The sequence below is a fragment of the Columba livia genome, chromosome 4 (genome assembly GCF_036013475.1).
Source record: "Columba livia isolate bColLiv1 breed racing homer chromosome 4, bColLiv1.pat.W.v2, whole genome shotgun sequence".
Classification (NCBI taxonomy): domain Eukaryota; kingdom Metazoa; phylum Chordata; class Aves; order Columbiformes; family Columbidae; genus Columba; species Columba livia.
In genome coordinates this window covers 572,374-585,003 of record NC_088605.1, presented here as the reverse complement: position 1 = coordinate 585,003, position 12,630 = coordinate 572,374, and the positions used below count along the sequence as shown (strand labels likewise).

General features: G+C 66.2%; 2 protein-coding genes across 3 annotated transcripts in view; one reads left to right on the top strand and one right to left on the bottom strand.

Moving 5' to 3' along the window:
* The window catches only part of SIGLEC1 (sialic acid binding Ig like lectin 1), a 13,452-nt gene extending 13,243 nt beyond the window's left edge, over positions 1-209 (bottom strand). Inside the window, exon 1 of the mRNA XM_065062539.1 lies at positions 30-209. Within this exon, the coding sequence (XP_064918611.1) occupies positions 30-209 (180 nt within the window). The remainder of the gene's footprint in view (positions 1-29) is intronic.
* Positions 210-3,401: 3,192 nt separating this feature from the next.
* On the top strand, positions 3,402-11,582 carry LOC102089892 (EBF family member 4). 2 transcript variants are annotated; one of them, XM_065060120.1, is made up of 11 exons: positions 3,402-3,557; positions 5,417-5,534; positions 6,800-6,930; positions 7,003-7,129; positions 7,440-7,528; positions 8,082-8,147; positions 8,554-8,731; positions 8,813-8,992; positions 9,626-9,820; positions 10,192-10,267; positions 10,357-11,582. In XM_065060120.1, the coding sequence occupies exons 1-10, from the start codon at positions 3,543-3,545 to the stop codon at positions 10,260-10,262; spliced, it is 1,170 nt and encodes a 389-aa protein (XP_064916192.1). In that variant the 5' UTR covers positions 3,402-3,542; the 3' UTR covers positions 10,263-10,267; positions 10,357-11,582. The 2 variants fall into 2 exon arrangements, with proteins under 2 accessions (XP_064916192.1, XP_064916191.1); XM_065060119.1 differs by having other exon boundaries at positions 6,797-6,930.
* The last annotated feature ends 1,048 nt before the right edge of the window (positions 11,583-12,630 follow it).

Here is a 12,630-nt window from a genome sequence, read left to right as displayed (position 1 = left end):
TCTGTCCATCCTTGTCCTTCTCCATCCACCCATCCTTCTGTCTGTCCATCCTTGTCCTTCTCCATCCACCCATCCACCCGTCCTTCTGTCTGTCCATCCTTGTCCTTCTCCATCCCTCCATCCACCCGTCCTTCTGTCTGTCCATCCTTGTCCTTCTCCATCCCTCCATCCACCCATCCTTCTGTCTGTCCATCCTTGTCCTTCTCCATCCCTCCATCCACCCGTCCTTCTCTCCATCCCTCCTTCTATCCAGCTATCCATCCATCTGTCCATCCTCATCCTTCTCCACCTTCTCCCTCCATCCACCCATCTTTCCCTCCATCCATCCCTGTTCTTTTCCATCCTTCCTTCCCTCCGTCCATCTCTCCATCTGTCTGCCCATCCACCCACCCCTTCCCCCATCCTTTTCTTCCTCCCTTCTCCTCTCCCTCCCTCCTCCACCCCAGCCCTCCAGCAATTCCTCCCCCCATCGCACAGCACCCCCAGACCATCTGTCCATCTGTCCGTCTGCCCCTCCACCCAGCATGTCCTGTCCCCATCCCTCTGTCCCCGTGCAGGACCCCTCATGTGTCTCGTCACCCCTGGTGACACCAAGTGCAGCCCGGGCGCTCTGGGGGTGCTGGGGGGTTTAGGGGCCCCATCTCCCCCTGCAGGACTTGGTCACTCAGCTCCGGGCCAGGGGATGTGGGGTCAGGATGGGGCTGGCCAGCACTGTGCCCCCTCTTGGCCTCCCCCTGCCTGCATGGGAGGCCCCGGGGGTCCCTGTGGGGAGCACTGTGTCCCCAGGGTGCTGGAGGGTCCTGAGACCCTGCTCACACCCTCTCAATCCCTGTTCCCCCCAGGGTGACACCATCCCCACTGTGGCAGGTCCCCACCCCCTGTCCCCCCCCCCACCAGTGCCCGCCAGCTGTGTGTCCCCCCACACACCAGATGTGCCCTGGCCAGATGTGAGGGTCACAGCCCCGGAACTCTGGCCCAGCCAATACAAACCTCCCGGTAACAACGTCCCTGTGTCCCCCTGTCCCCTCAGCCACCTCGTCCCGGGGGTGTCCTGGACGCTGCACCCACGCTGGTGCTTTTGGGGTGTGCAGGGGTCCCGGGTGGCCTGTGACCCCCCTGCGCTGGGGTAGGGGCTGTTTTCTGCACACACACCCCCCCAGGGCCAGTGTCCCCAAGGCCACCCCAGCCCCTTCTCCCCACAGACCCCTCGAGGCTGCACTCCAAGGAGGTGACATCCCGGGGCTGGTGACATCCCGGGATTGGTGACATCCCCATCCCTGTCCGGGGGGCTTCCCCGTGTCCCCCGCTGTCCCCGGGGCCCCCGTGGGTCACCCGGGGCCAGGCGGGTCCCCGGCCCCGCCGCCCGCTCCCCCGGCCCCCCCGGCCCCGCTCCCCAGCCCGACGCCCAGCCCCACTGGTTTAGAGAGCCCGATAAGTGCCCTATCAACATGTTAATCAAATTACTTAGGAGCTAAAATTGACGCTTTTCATTAATTATACAAGATTATTCTAATTGCAAATTCAAATTTATGCGCTCGGAACAGAAGGTGTTCGGCAGCAGCGCCGGGAATTTGCATATTAAATGGGCAGCGCTGCCATTAGCGATGCTAATGCATGCGCAGCGCCGGTATTTTTAACTCGCGGGCCCATATGCGCCGCTGCCGCTCGGGGGGGACGCGGCCGACCTGGGGTTCGGGATGGGCCCCCCCGGCAGTGGGGGTCTGGGGGGGTCCCCCCAACCCCACGCTGCCCCTGTCAATCTCCTGGCGGGGGGGTGGGGGGCGTTCCGGCCGTTTTCCGGCTCCTTCCTTCCCCTGATTACCACCCGCCGGGTGACGGGGATGGGGGACACGGGGGGGTCCCCTCTTCCTGCCCTCGCCCGGGGAAAGTGTCTCCCGTGGGCAGCGTCACCGCTGGGGGGGCCTTCGCCATGTGCCCTGGTGCTGGTGTGGTCTGGGGGTCCCCTCCCTGCACAGGGTCCCACAAGGTGCCCAGAGCCCCCTGGGGGGTCCAGCTGGCCCGGTATCCCCTGGCTGTGGCCACCGTGTCCCACAGAATGGGGCGGGGGGGCTGCGCCCATCCCTGCACCCGAGGGGTCCTGGGGTGCCCATGGCCCTGGTGCACTGTGCTCCCCAGTGTCCCCTCCCGCCCCCAGCAGCTGACGGAGCCCTGGGGACGTTCCTGCTGGGTGCCCGTGTCCCCTCCCGGCCCCCCTGTCCCCCTGCAGCCCTCGGGGAGCGGTGAGGGAGTTGGGGGACAGAGCTGGGGGCTGGGGTGGGCACCGGGAGGCTGGACTGAGGTGGTGGGGTCAGGCGCTGGTTTGGGGGCTCAGACAAGACACCAGGCCCAGCTGCTGAGACGGGATTGGGACAGGATGGGACACTGGAACGGGGATAGGGCGGCACAGTAGGATGGGGATAGGGCAGCGCAGTGAGATAGGGACAGGGTGGCACGCTGGTATGGGACAGGGTGGCACAGCGGGATGGGGAGGACAGAGTGGCACAGCGGGATGGGACAGGGTGTCACAGTGGGATAGGATAGGGTGGCACACTGGGACAGGACAGGACGTCACACTGAGATGGGACAGGGTGTCACACTGGGATAGGACAGGGTGGCACAGCGCGATGGAGGCACCAGCCCCATGGGGTGCCCATGCGGGCAGGACAGAGCCGGGCACAATGGCGAGGGGACCGGGACATGGGCCACCCCGCGCCAGGCCAGAGGAGGGAGGTGGCATGGAGGGACATGGTGGCCTGGCATGGCACAGTGACCACGTATGGCGCAGTGCCCTGGTGTGGCACGCTGCTCTGGCACGGCACGGTGACCTGGCACGCGTGGTGGCCGCAGGTGGCACAGTGCCCTGGCGCGGCGGGGTGACCTGGCACAGCTTGGGGACTTGGTGCGGTGACATGGCATGGCAAAGCGACCTGGCACAGTGCGATAGGAGGGCACGGTGCTCAGCGAACACGTATGAGCCATGTGTGCGCGGAGTGAGTGTCCCCATGTCCCCGTGTGTGGCCACACAGGGTGCCCATGCACTGAGGGGTGTCCTCTGGCTGGGGACAGCAAGTGTCACCTCGGTGCCCAAAAGTGCCGTGGGTGGGGGTCCTGGTGTGCACCCACGTGTGTGCAGGGACACCCCACCCAGGCACATTCTGGGGTGGGGGGGTCCTGGGGACACATCTGGCGTGTTCCCGGGCATGGGGCTGTGTCCCCCAGCTTGTGGCTGTGTCCCCAGGTGTGGGTCCATGTCCCTGGGTGTGTGTCTGTGCACCCACACGTGTGTGTCACAGGTGGGGGGGTGCAGGGGACACCGCGTGCTCTGGTGCGTGATGTGACATTGGTGCCACCTCCAGCTGGGGACACCAAGACAGTGGGGACACCCAGCCCTGCTGTGCTCCCGGGGACGGGGTGGGGGTCTCTGGGACCCCCTTGATTTGCTGGTACAACCGCTGTTTATTTTCTCCCACCCCAGGTTTTTCCTCAAGTTTTTCCTCAAGTGCAACCAGAACTGCCTGAAGAACGCGGGGAACCCCCGGGACATGCGGCGCTTCCAGGTGGGCACCGACCCCCGCTCAGCGTCCCCGAAAGGGTCGAGGGGCATTAGGGAATCCATTCCTTAATTCCCCCTTTGCAAACCCTCCTTTCCACACAGTAATTGCTCTTGCCCCCTTTGCAAACCCTAACTTGCAAACTCTAATTTCCCTTGTTCCCTTTGCACACCCTAATTTGCAGACCCCTAATTGCTCTTGAACCCCTCTGCAGACCCCGATCCACCTTGTCCCCTCTGCAGACCCCAGTTTCCAAACCCTGAATCCTCTTGACCCCCTTTGCAAGTGCTAACTTGCAAGCTCTGATTTCCCTTGATCCGTCTGCAAACCCTAAGTGCTCTTGAACCCTCCTGCAAACCCCAGTCCCCTTTGCCCCTCTGCAAACTCAGATTTCCAAACCCTAGTTGCTCTTGAACCCCTTTGCAACCCAAACCTCCCTCATCGCTTTGCAAACCCTGATTTCCAAATGCCAGTTCCCCTTGAACCAGCTTGCAGACCCCAATTCCCCTTGACCCTCTGCAAACCCTGATTTCCAAACCCTGATTCATCCTGAACCCCTTTGCAAACCCTGACTTGCAAACTCTAATTGATACCCCCTGCAGACCCCTATTCCCCCCAACCCCCCTGCAGACCCCAACTCCCCCCGTCCCTTTGCAAACCCAGATCTCCGAACCTTGATTCCTCTTGAATCCCTTTGCACACCCCGGTTCCCCGCACCTCTCTTTGCAAATCCCAATTCCCATCGCCCCATTTGCAAACCCAGTTCCCTCATCCCCTTGTAAAGTCAGATTTCCAAACCCTAATCCCCCTTGAACCCCCTGCAAACCCTAATTTGCAAGCCCTCATTTCCCTGGACCCCTTTGCACACCCCAGCTCCCCTCACCCCCTCTGCAAACCCACATTTCCAAACCCTAACTTCCCTCGACCCCCCTGCAGACCCTTGATCCCCTCACCTCCCCACTGCAAACACTAATTTGCAAACCCTAATTGCCCTTGAACCCCTTGGCAAACCCCAATTTCCCTCACCCCGTCTGCAAACCCTAATTTCCAAACGCTAATTCCTCTTGAACCCTTTTGCAAACCTTAATTTGCAAACCCCAATTTCCCTCTGATCCCTTTGCAAACCCCAGTTTCCTGCACCCCCTCTGCAAACCCTGATGTCCAAACCCTAATTTGCCCCGAACCCCTTTGCAAACCTGAACGTGCAAACTCGAATCCAAACTCCGATTCCCGTCGACCCCTTTGCGAACCCCAGCTCCCCTCACCCATTTTGCAAACCCCAATTTCCAAACCCCGATTCCCCCCACCCCCCAGCAAACCCAGATGCCCAAACCCCGGTTGCTCTTGGACCCCCCTGCAGACCCCGGTTCCAATCGCCCCTCTGCAAACCCTGATCTGCAAACCCTAATTGCTCCGGAGCCCCCAGCTCCCCCAGCCCCGCTCTCCCCGCAGCAGCTGCAGTTGGGGAGCGGAGCAGAGGGGGGGTCCGGCCCGTCCCCCACCCAGCACGGGCGCCTTCATTAGGGCCTCTCGTAAAGATATGATAATTGTGACATTTTTACATGATTAACGACCTATCCAATTTGCATAGAGCCGAGCAGCTCCGGGAGAGCAGCCAAGTCCACGCCGGAGGGGGAGCGGGGTGCAGGGGCACCGGGGACGGGCTGGGGTGTCCCCTGGGGCGCGGGGTCCCCCGGCCGGCACCGCGGACACCACTCGGCATGTCCACACACACACACACGTGCAGGCGTGCACGGCCACGCGGGTGCAGGTTTGCACACGCGTGTTGGCACGGAGGGGTCGGGGACATGGGGGTGACACTGGGGTGACACTGGGGTGACGCGGTGGCCCTGGCTGTTCTGCAGGTGGTGGTGTCGACGACGGTGAACGTGGACGGGCACGTCCTGGCCGTGTCCGACAACATGTTCGTGCACAACAACTCCAAGCACGGTCGGCGGGCACGGCGCCTCGACCCCTCCGAAGGTGAGTCCCGGGGGACCCCCACGTGTGTGCCACGTCCCGACGCGTGTGTGCCACATCCCGACGCTTGTGCCATGTCCTGACACGTGTGTGCCACGTCCCAAATCGTGTGCCACATCCCGACGCTTGTGCCATGTCCCAAATCGTGTGCCACGTCCAACAAGTTTGCGGTGCCCCAACACGTGCGTGCCACATGCTGATACACCTGTGCCATGTCCCCACATGTGTGTGCCACGTCCTGACATGTGTGCCATGTCACACACCTGCACAGCCGTGCGGGGGGACAGACACACGTCTGTGCCAGCGGGTGCTGCTCCCCCCGCAGTGTCCCCTGTGCCAGGGCAGCCCCAGTGACCGTGTCCCCACACTGGGACCACAAGGGGGACGTGTGGGTGCCCAGCGCTGCCCCACAGCGCGCGGAGGCCACGGCCCCCCCGGCATCCCCTGCCAGGGACCTGGGGGCACCAGCCTGTGTTTGTGTCCCGTGCGTCTGTCTGTCCACCCAGCACACACACACGGCCTCTCCTCCCCCCCACTGGCCATTGCTGTCTGTCCCCGTGTCCCTCTGTCCTGCACCTGCAGGATGTCCTGCCTTCTCTGTCTGCCTCTTCATCCCTCTGTCCGTGCACCCGCCATGTCTGTGTCCCTCTGTCCAGAACATACATGCTCTGTCTGACCCATTTGCTCGCTCTGTCTGTCTGTCTGCCTGGCACATACACACAGCCTCTCCACCCACCTGCTGGGCACCTGCCTTTTCTGTCTGTCCCTTTGTCCCTCTGTCGGTGCATCCACCACATCCATGTTCCTCTGTCCAATGCACATGTGCTCTGTCTGCCTGTCTGGCCCATTCGCTCTCTGTCCATCTGTCTGTCCATCCTGAGGATGCTCTTTCCACCCCGATGCGCTCTCTGTCACCCAGTCTGTTCCCTGCACACTCTCCCCCGCTGTCCCCATCCCCTCCCCGCTGTCCCCATCCCCTCCCCGCTGTCCCCATCCCCTCCCCGCTGTCCCCATCCCCTCCCCGCTGTCCCCACGGTCCCCATCCCCTCCCCCCTTCCCCATCCATCCCCACAGCCTGACCCCCCACCCCCTGCTCCCGCCTGGCATCTGTCCATATCTGTGCATCCGTGTCCGTGTGTCTGTCCCCCCAGCCACCGCCTGATTCTCACTCTGCCTCTGCTCTCCCTCTCTCCCCCAGCCTCGCGCCCCCCACCCCCCGCGCCCCCCCACTCACTGCTGCCCTGTCTCTCCCCCCCCGCCCGAAGCAGCCACCCCCTGCATCAAAGCCATCAGCCCCAGCGAGGGCTGGACCACCGGAGGTGCCACCGTCATCGTCATCGGGGACAACTTCTTCGACGGGCTGCAGGTGGTCTTCGGCACCGTGCTGGTGTGGAGCGAGGTAGGGGGCGCGGGGCGGCGGGGCGCCAGCGTGACCCCCCGGCCGTGGGCTGAGCCCCGTCGTGCCCCGCAGCTCATCACGCCGCACGCCATCCGGGTGCAGACCCCCCCGCGGCACATCCCCGGCGTGGTGGAGGTGACGCTGTCCTACAAGTCCAAGCAGTTCTGCAAGGGCGCCCCGGGACGCTTCGTGTACACTGGTGAGGGACACGGACCCCTGGGAATGGGATGCAGACCCCCGGGAATGGGGCGGGGACCCCTGGGAAAGGGGCACCATCCCGTCGCCTTGGGACCCCTCCGGTGGGGCTGCCAGGCTGGGGGGTGGGAGGGGACGGGGCGCTGGGGCTGTTGATGCAGGTGGGGACAGTGGGACAGCTGGCGTGTCCCTGTGGTGGATGGCGTGTCCCCCCTTGCTGTGCCCTGGCTTGGCCCTGCACCCCACGGCCCGTGCCTCAGTTTCCCCATGGGATTGGGGCGGGGGGCCCCTGCTGACCACCCGTCCCTCGGCAGCGCTGAACGAGCCCACCATCGACTACGGGTTCCAGCGGCTGCAGAAGGTGATTCCCCGGCACCCCGGGGACCCCGAGCGCCTGCCCAAGGTAGGGACCACCCCTGGGTTTGGCGGGGGGGCTGTGCCCGGGGACACCCACAGGTGCGGGCAGGAACTCACTGTCACCCATGGGTGCTGGCACCACCTCACCCAGAGCCAGGGCTGTTCCCTGGCAGTGCCAGGGGACCAAGGGACAGGGAGGGGGACACAGACCCTTGGTGCTACCTCGGTGCTGGGTGCAGCCCAGGGGCTGGCCTGGCTCCCCACCCCCTGCTGTGTGCAGGGTCCGTGCTACACCCCTGGCAGGACATGGGGACACGGGGGGGACATGGGGGATGCAGGGGGGGCAAAAGAGGAGACATGGGAAAACACAGGGAGGGATACGGGGGAATACAGGTGGGACACAGGGGCACACGTGGGACACAGGATGTGGGTGGGGCTGGGGCTCTGGGCTTCTCACGGCAGTTCAAGGTGGTGCTGGCTTGGGGACGTGTCACTGGCGTGGGGACATGGTGGTGGCAGAGCGCGGTGCCTGCATGTCCCCTGGGTGCGGATGGGGCCGGGGTGTCCGTGTCCCCTGAGCCCGTCCCCTCCCTGCCCAGGAGGTGCTGCTGAAGCGGGCGGCTGATCTGGTGGAGGCTCTGTACGGGCTGCCCCACGGCAACCAGGTACCGCGGCCCCCCGGGGCATCGCACCCCCTGCACCCCCCCCGGTGCCCCCCAGCACCCCCCGCACCCCTGCCGCGCTGCAGCCGCCCAGCGCTCCGGCCCCACATCTGCTTCCCATCAGGATTCCTCGGGCGCTGAGTCAGCAGCGGCCCCCCCCCGCGCCCCCCCCGCGGGGACAGGGGAGCAGCCGGGCCAGGCTGGGGGTGGCGCCTCCGCAGCCTCCTTTGTTCCCACGGCACCGGCTGGGGGGTCCCGGCCCCTCGCCCCATCTCTGCCCACACGGCCCACGCTGCACCCCGGGGCCGTTGGGGCTGCGGGTGCCCTGGGAGGTGACACGAGCTGGGGGTCTCAGCCCCCCACGGCTGCGTGTCCCGCGGGTGACAGCGTCCCCGTGTCCCCGCGCCAGGACGCGCTGCTGAAGCGCGCGGCGGACGTGGCCGAGGCGCTGTACAGCGTCCCCCGCGGCCCCGCGCAGCTCTCCTCGCTGGCCGGCACCCACGGGCCCCCCGGCGTCATGGGGGTCGGCTCCTTCGGCACCCAGCTCCCCGGCACCGTGGGCGACTCGCCGCAGGGACCCGAGCAAGGTGGGCCGGGGGCTGGGCTGGTGGAGGGGGGTCCCTGCCCCCCGCGCCCCCCCATGCCACCGCGGCCCCTCTCGCCCGCAGGGTACGCCCGGGGCACGGGCAGCGTCTCGCCGCGGGGCTACGGGCCCAGCCCCACGCCGCAGCCGGGGGGGTACAGCGGCAGCGCCGGCATCACCGGCTACGGCGGCAGCATGGCCGGGCTGGGGGTGCCCGGCTCCCCCAGCTTCCTCAACGGCTCCACCGCCAACTCCCCCTACGCCAGTGAGTCGCGGCCCCACGGCGTCCCCAGAGCCGCGGATCAGCCCCTGGGTGTCCCGAGAGCCATTGACCAGCCCCAGGGTGTCCCCAGAAGCACAGACCAACCCCTGAGTGTCCCGAGAGCCGTTGACCAGCCCCTGGGTGTCCCCAGAGCGATGGACCAGCCCTGGATGTCCCCAAAGCCACAGACCAACCTCTGAGTGTCCCGAGAGCCATTGACCAGCCCCAGGGTGCCCCCAAAGCCACAGACCAGCCCTGGTGTGTCCCGAGAGCCATTGACCAACCCCTGGGTGTCCTCAAAGCCACGGACCAACCCCTGGGTGTCCCCAAAGCGCTGGACCAGCCCTGGGTGTCCCCAGAGCCACAGACCAGCCCTGGTGTGTCCCCAAAACCATGCACTGGCCCAGGGTGTTCCCAAGTCCATGTACCAGCACGGGGACATCCCTGAAAACTGCATCAGCCCCAGTGTGTCCCCAAAGCCACGCACCAACCCCGAGGTGTCCTCAAAGCTGGCGGTGAGGGGGAGTGGGAACAGTGACCCCAGCCCTGGCCCTTGCAGAGCGGGTCCCCGCGGGGTCCCCGGGCTGCGCTGCCGTCCCCAGCCGTGTCCCCAGCCCCTCGGGGTCTCTCCCGCAGTCGTGCCCGCCAGCCCCCCGCTGGGCGCCTCCTCCATCACCCTCCCCGCGGGTGCCGCCGCCACCCCCAGCGGGGGCTTCTCCTTCTCCCCCGTCAACATGATCTCGGCCGTGAAGCAGAAAAGCGCCTTTGCCCCCGTGGTGCGGCCGCAGCCGTCCCCGCCGCCCGCCTGCGCCAGCGCCAGCAGCCTCACAGGTGAGCCGGGGTCAGCCCTGCCTGCACCCCGAACTGCACCTCTGTCCTGTACCCCTGCACCCCAGCCTGCACATCTGGCCTGTACTCCAGCGTGTACCCCAACCCACACCCCAAATTGCACCCCCCAACCTGCACCCCAGCTTGCATCCCTGTCCTGTACTCCTGCCCCTACACCCCAACATGCAACCCCAGCCTGCACCCCAACCTGCCCCCTGCCTGCCTGACTCCAAGCCTCCCCCTTGCACCCCAGGCACGGTTGGGGCTGCACCGCAGGTACAGTTGTACCGTGTCCCCCCCCATCCCTGTGCCCCCACAATCACCGGTTCACCCACCTCGGCTCACCCCCTTTCTCTGCCCCCCCGTCCCCCCAGACCCAGCATTCGAGGACTCAGACAAGTTCCACGCGTCGGCGCGGCCGCTGCAGGGACTGGCCTATTCCTAAGCACAGTAGGTCCTGGGGTGCCCCGGGCCCCCCATCCCGCTGGAACAGGGCAGCCCCCCCACCCCAGTGTCCCACCCCTCACCGTCTCTTGCAGCCATGCCCGGCCACCTCGAGCCGCCCGGGTGAGCTGGGACAGGGACAGAGCCGTGACATGGATGGAGACTGAGCGTGGCCCCCCCACCCGCTCCCAGGGGTTCTTGCTGGGGTGGGGGCATGTGGGGCTGCAGGACCCCCTGCCCAGCACCATCGAGCTCAGCCCCTCCTAGGACAGGGGCTGACCCCCCAGCAGGGTGTCCCCAGGGTGGGGGGGTGGCCCTGGCCAGGGCCAGCACTGGCGTGGCTTGGTGCAGCCCCCAGGGCAAGAGAGGGGCCTTGGGGGGACCCGGGAGTGACCCAAAGCTCAGGGTTTGGCCTCAGAAAGACACCGAGACACCCACGCGGTGACAGCGGCGGGAGCCATGGGCAGGGTGGGATGGGGGGACGTTCCAGAGCAGGACGGATGCTCGAGGTGCGATATCGGGATGCTGGGGGGCAGGACGGATGCTCGGGGGCGGGATGGATGCTCCAGTGGGACCCAGCTCCCCCCACACTTCCCGGCTCTCTCCCCGCCCTGGCCAGTATTCTCTCCCCAGATGTGCAGCTCCACATCTGGAGCCGCCCACCCACAGCTGCCGGATCTGTGCTGCACCCCGTGCCCCCGCGCGGGATCAGGGCCCCGGTGGTGCCCGGGGGGAGATCCCACACCCACTGCCCCACGCCCAGCGTGGGGGCAGCACAGTCCCCGGCCCCGTTGAACACCGGGCCTGGCTGCCCAGGGCACAACCACAGCGCTTTCCTCCTTACCATCACTATTGTTAATATTGTTATTACTTTCAGCAGCAGGCGGGGCTGGCAGGCGGGCAGGAGCCCCCCGGCGCTGCCCGTTCCGGGGGGGGTTCCACAGCCCCCAGCCCAGAGGGAACGGCCAGGAACTTTGTAAATAAAGAAAAGGGAAAAATATCCCAAACCACTCCCCCACCCCCACCCCCCCGTGGGGCTGCCTGTGTCCCCCACCACATCTCGTGCCACGACCATGGTGATGCCACCGTGCCCTGGTCAGTGTCAACACGTGTCCCCTCCGTTGCCCCTCGCTTGGTGCTGGGTCCTGGCCTGCTGTCCCCAGGCTGAGGTGACCATGGGGGTCCCTGGGCTGGGGGTGGGTCCCCCCCCGACCTGGGGATGGGGTCCCAGTCCCCCCACGGCGGTGGCACAGGCCGGTGGTCCCCGGGTCCCTCACAGCGGGGGGGTTTCTGACATGGAAATAAAAGGCCTTGCAGAAGGGCACTGGCTCCGGGGGTCTGTGAGTGGGGAGGGGCAGCATGTGGGGACACCCCTGGGGACGGTGACACCAGCCCCGCAGCAACAGGGGGGTGTGGGGGTCCCAGGTACAGCCCTGGGGAGAGGGGATGGGACATGGATCCTCCCTGTGCCCCCCTTTCATCCCACCCCTTTGCACAGGGGTCTCCGTCCAGGGGTCTGGGACAAGGAGGAGACCCCCACGTGGGGACTCCAGGGACACCCCCACTGTCCCGCCGGTGTCCCCCATGGCACACGGTCCTGCGGGTGCCAGCTCCCGCCCCCCGCAGCAGCGCAGCCACGATGTTTAGATTTAGAGGATAATGTGCTGTAGATAATTGCCTTAATCAAGAAAGGTTAATGAGGCTGCTGTGCACACCGCGGCGGCAGTGGCAGCGTTCGGCAGGCAGCAGCCGCGGCACCGGCTCTGTGCCGAACCGCCAGCCCGTGGGTACCTGAGGGTGGTGGCACCGAGCGTGGCACACCCTGGGCAATTGGTGCCTGGGGTCACCTCGTGCCCATGACCCCCTTGGGGATGTGCCACATTCCCAGGGGACATGGGGTGCCACCAGCCTGGCCCTGGCAGCCCCAGGGTGCTGCCCTGGAGCCCCCCGCCCGCACAGGGTCCCCACCCCACAGCCAAGGTGTCCCCCCGGGGTGGCTGTGACCTGCTGGGGGCCGCTGCTGTCCCCAGAGGGAGCGGAGGCGGCGGGCACGGCCACCCCCGCACCTGGCACAGCTGGTGCCGGAATTGGCACTTCACGGCAAGCGAGCGCTCGATGGCTCTTCAGGCTGCACCAAGGGAGCTGCGGCACAGGGCGAGAGCTGGGGGGGACGTGTGTGTCCCCCACGGCACCGGGGATCTCCCACTGGCCCCAGGAGCCTCCACCAGTGAGGGGCTGGGGCACCCCGTTGCTATGGGTCTGCAGCCCAAGGGGACAGTCCCCAAATCTGCACATTCACACAGTGCCCTGCACGCTTGCATGTTGCAGCAGGGCTCTGCACGCTTGCCACACTGCTTGCATGCTGCCCT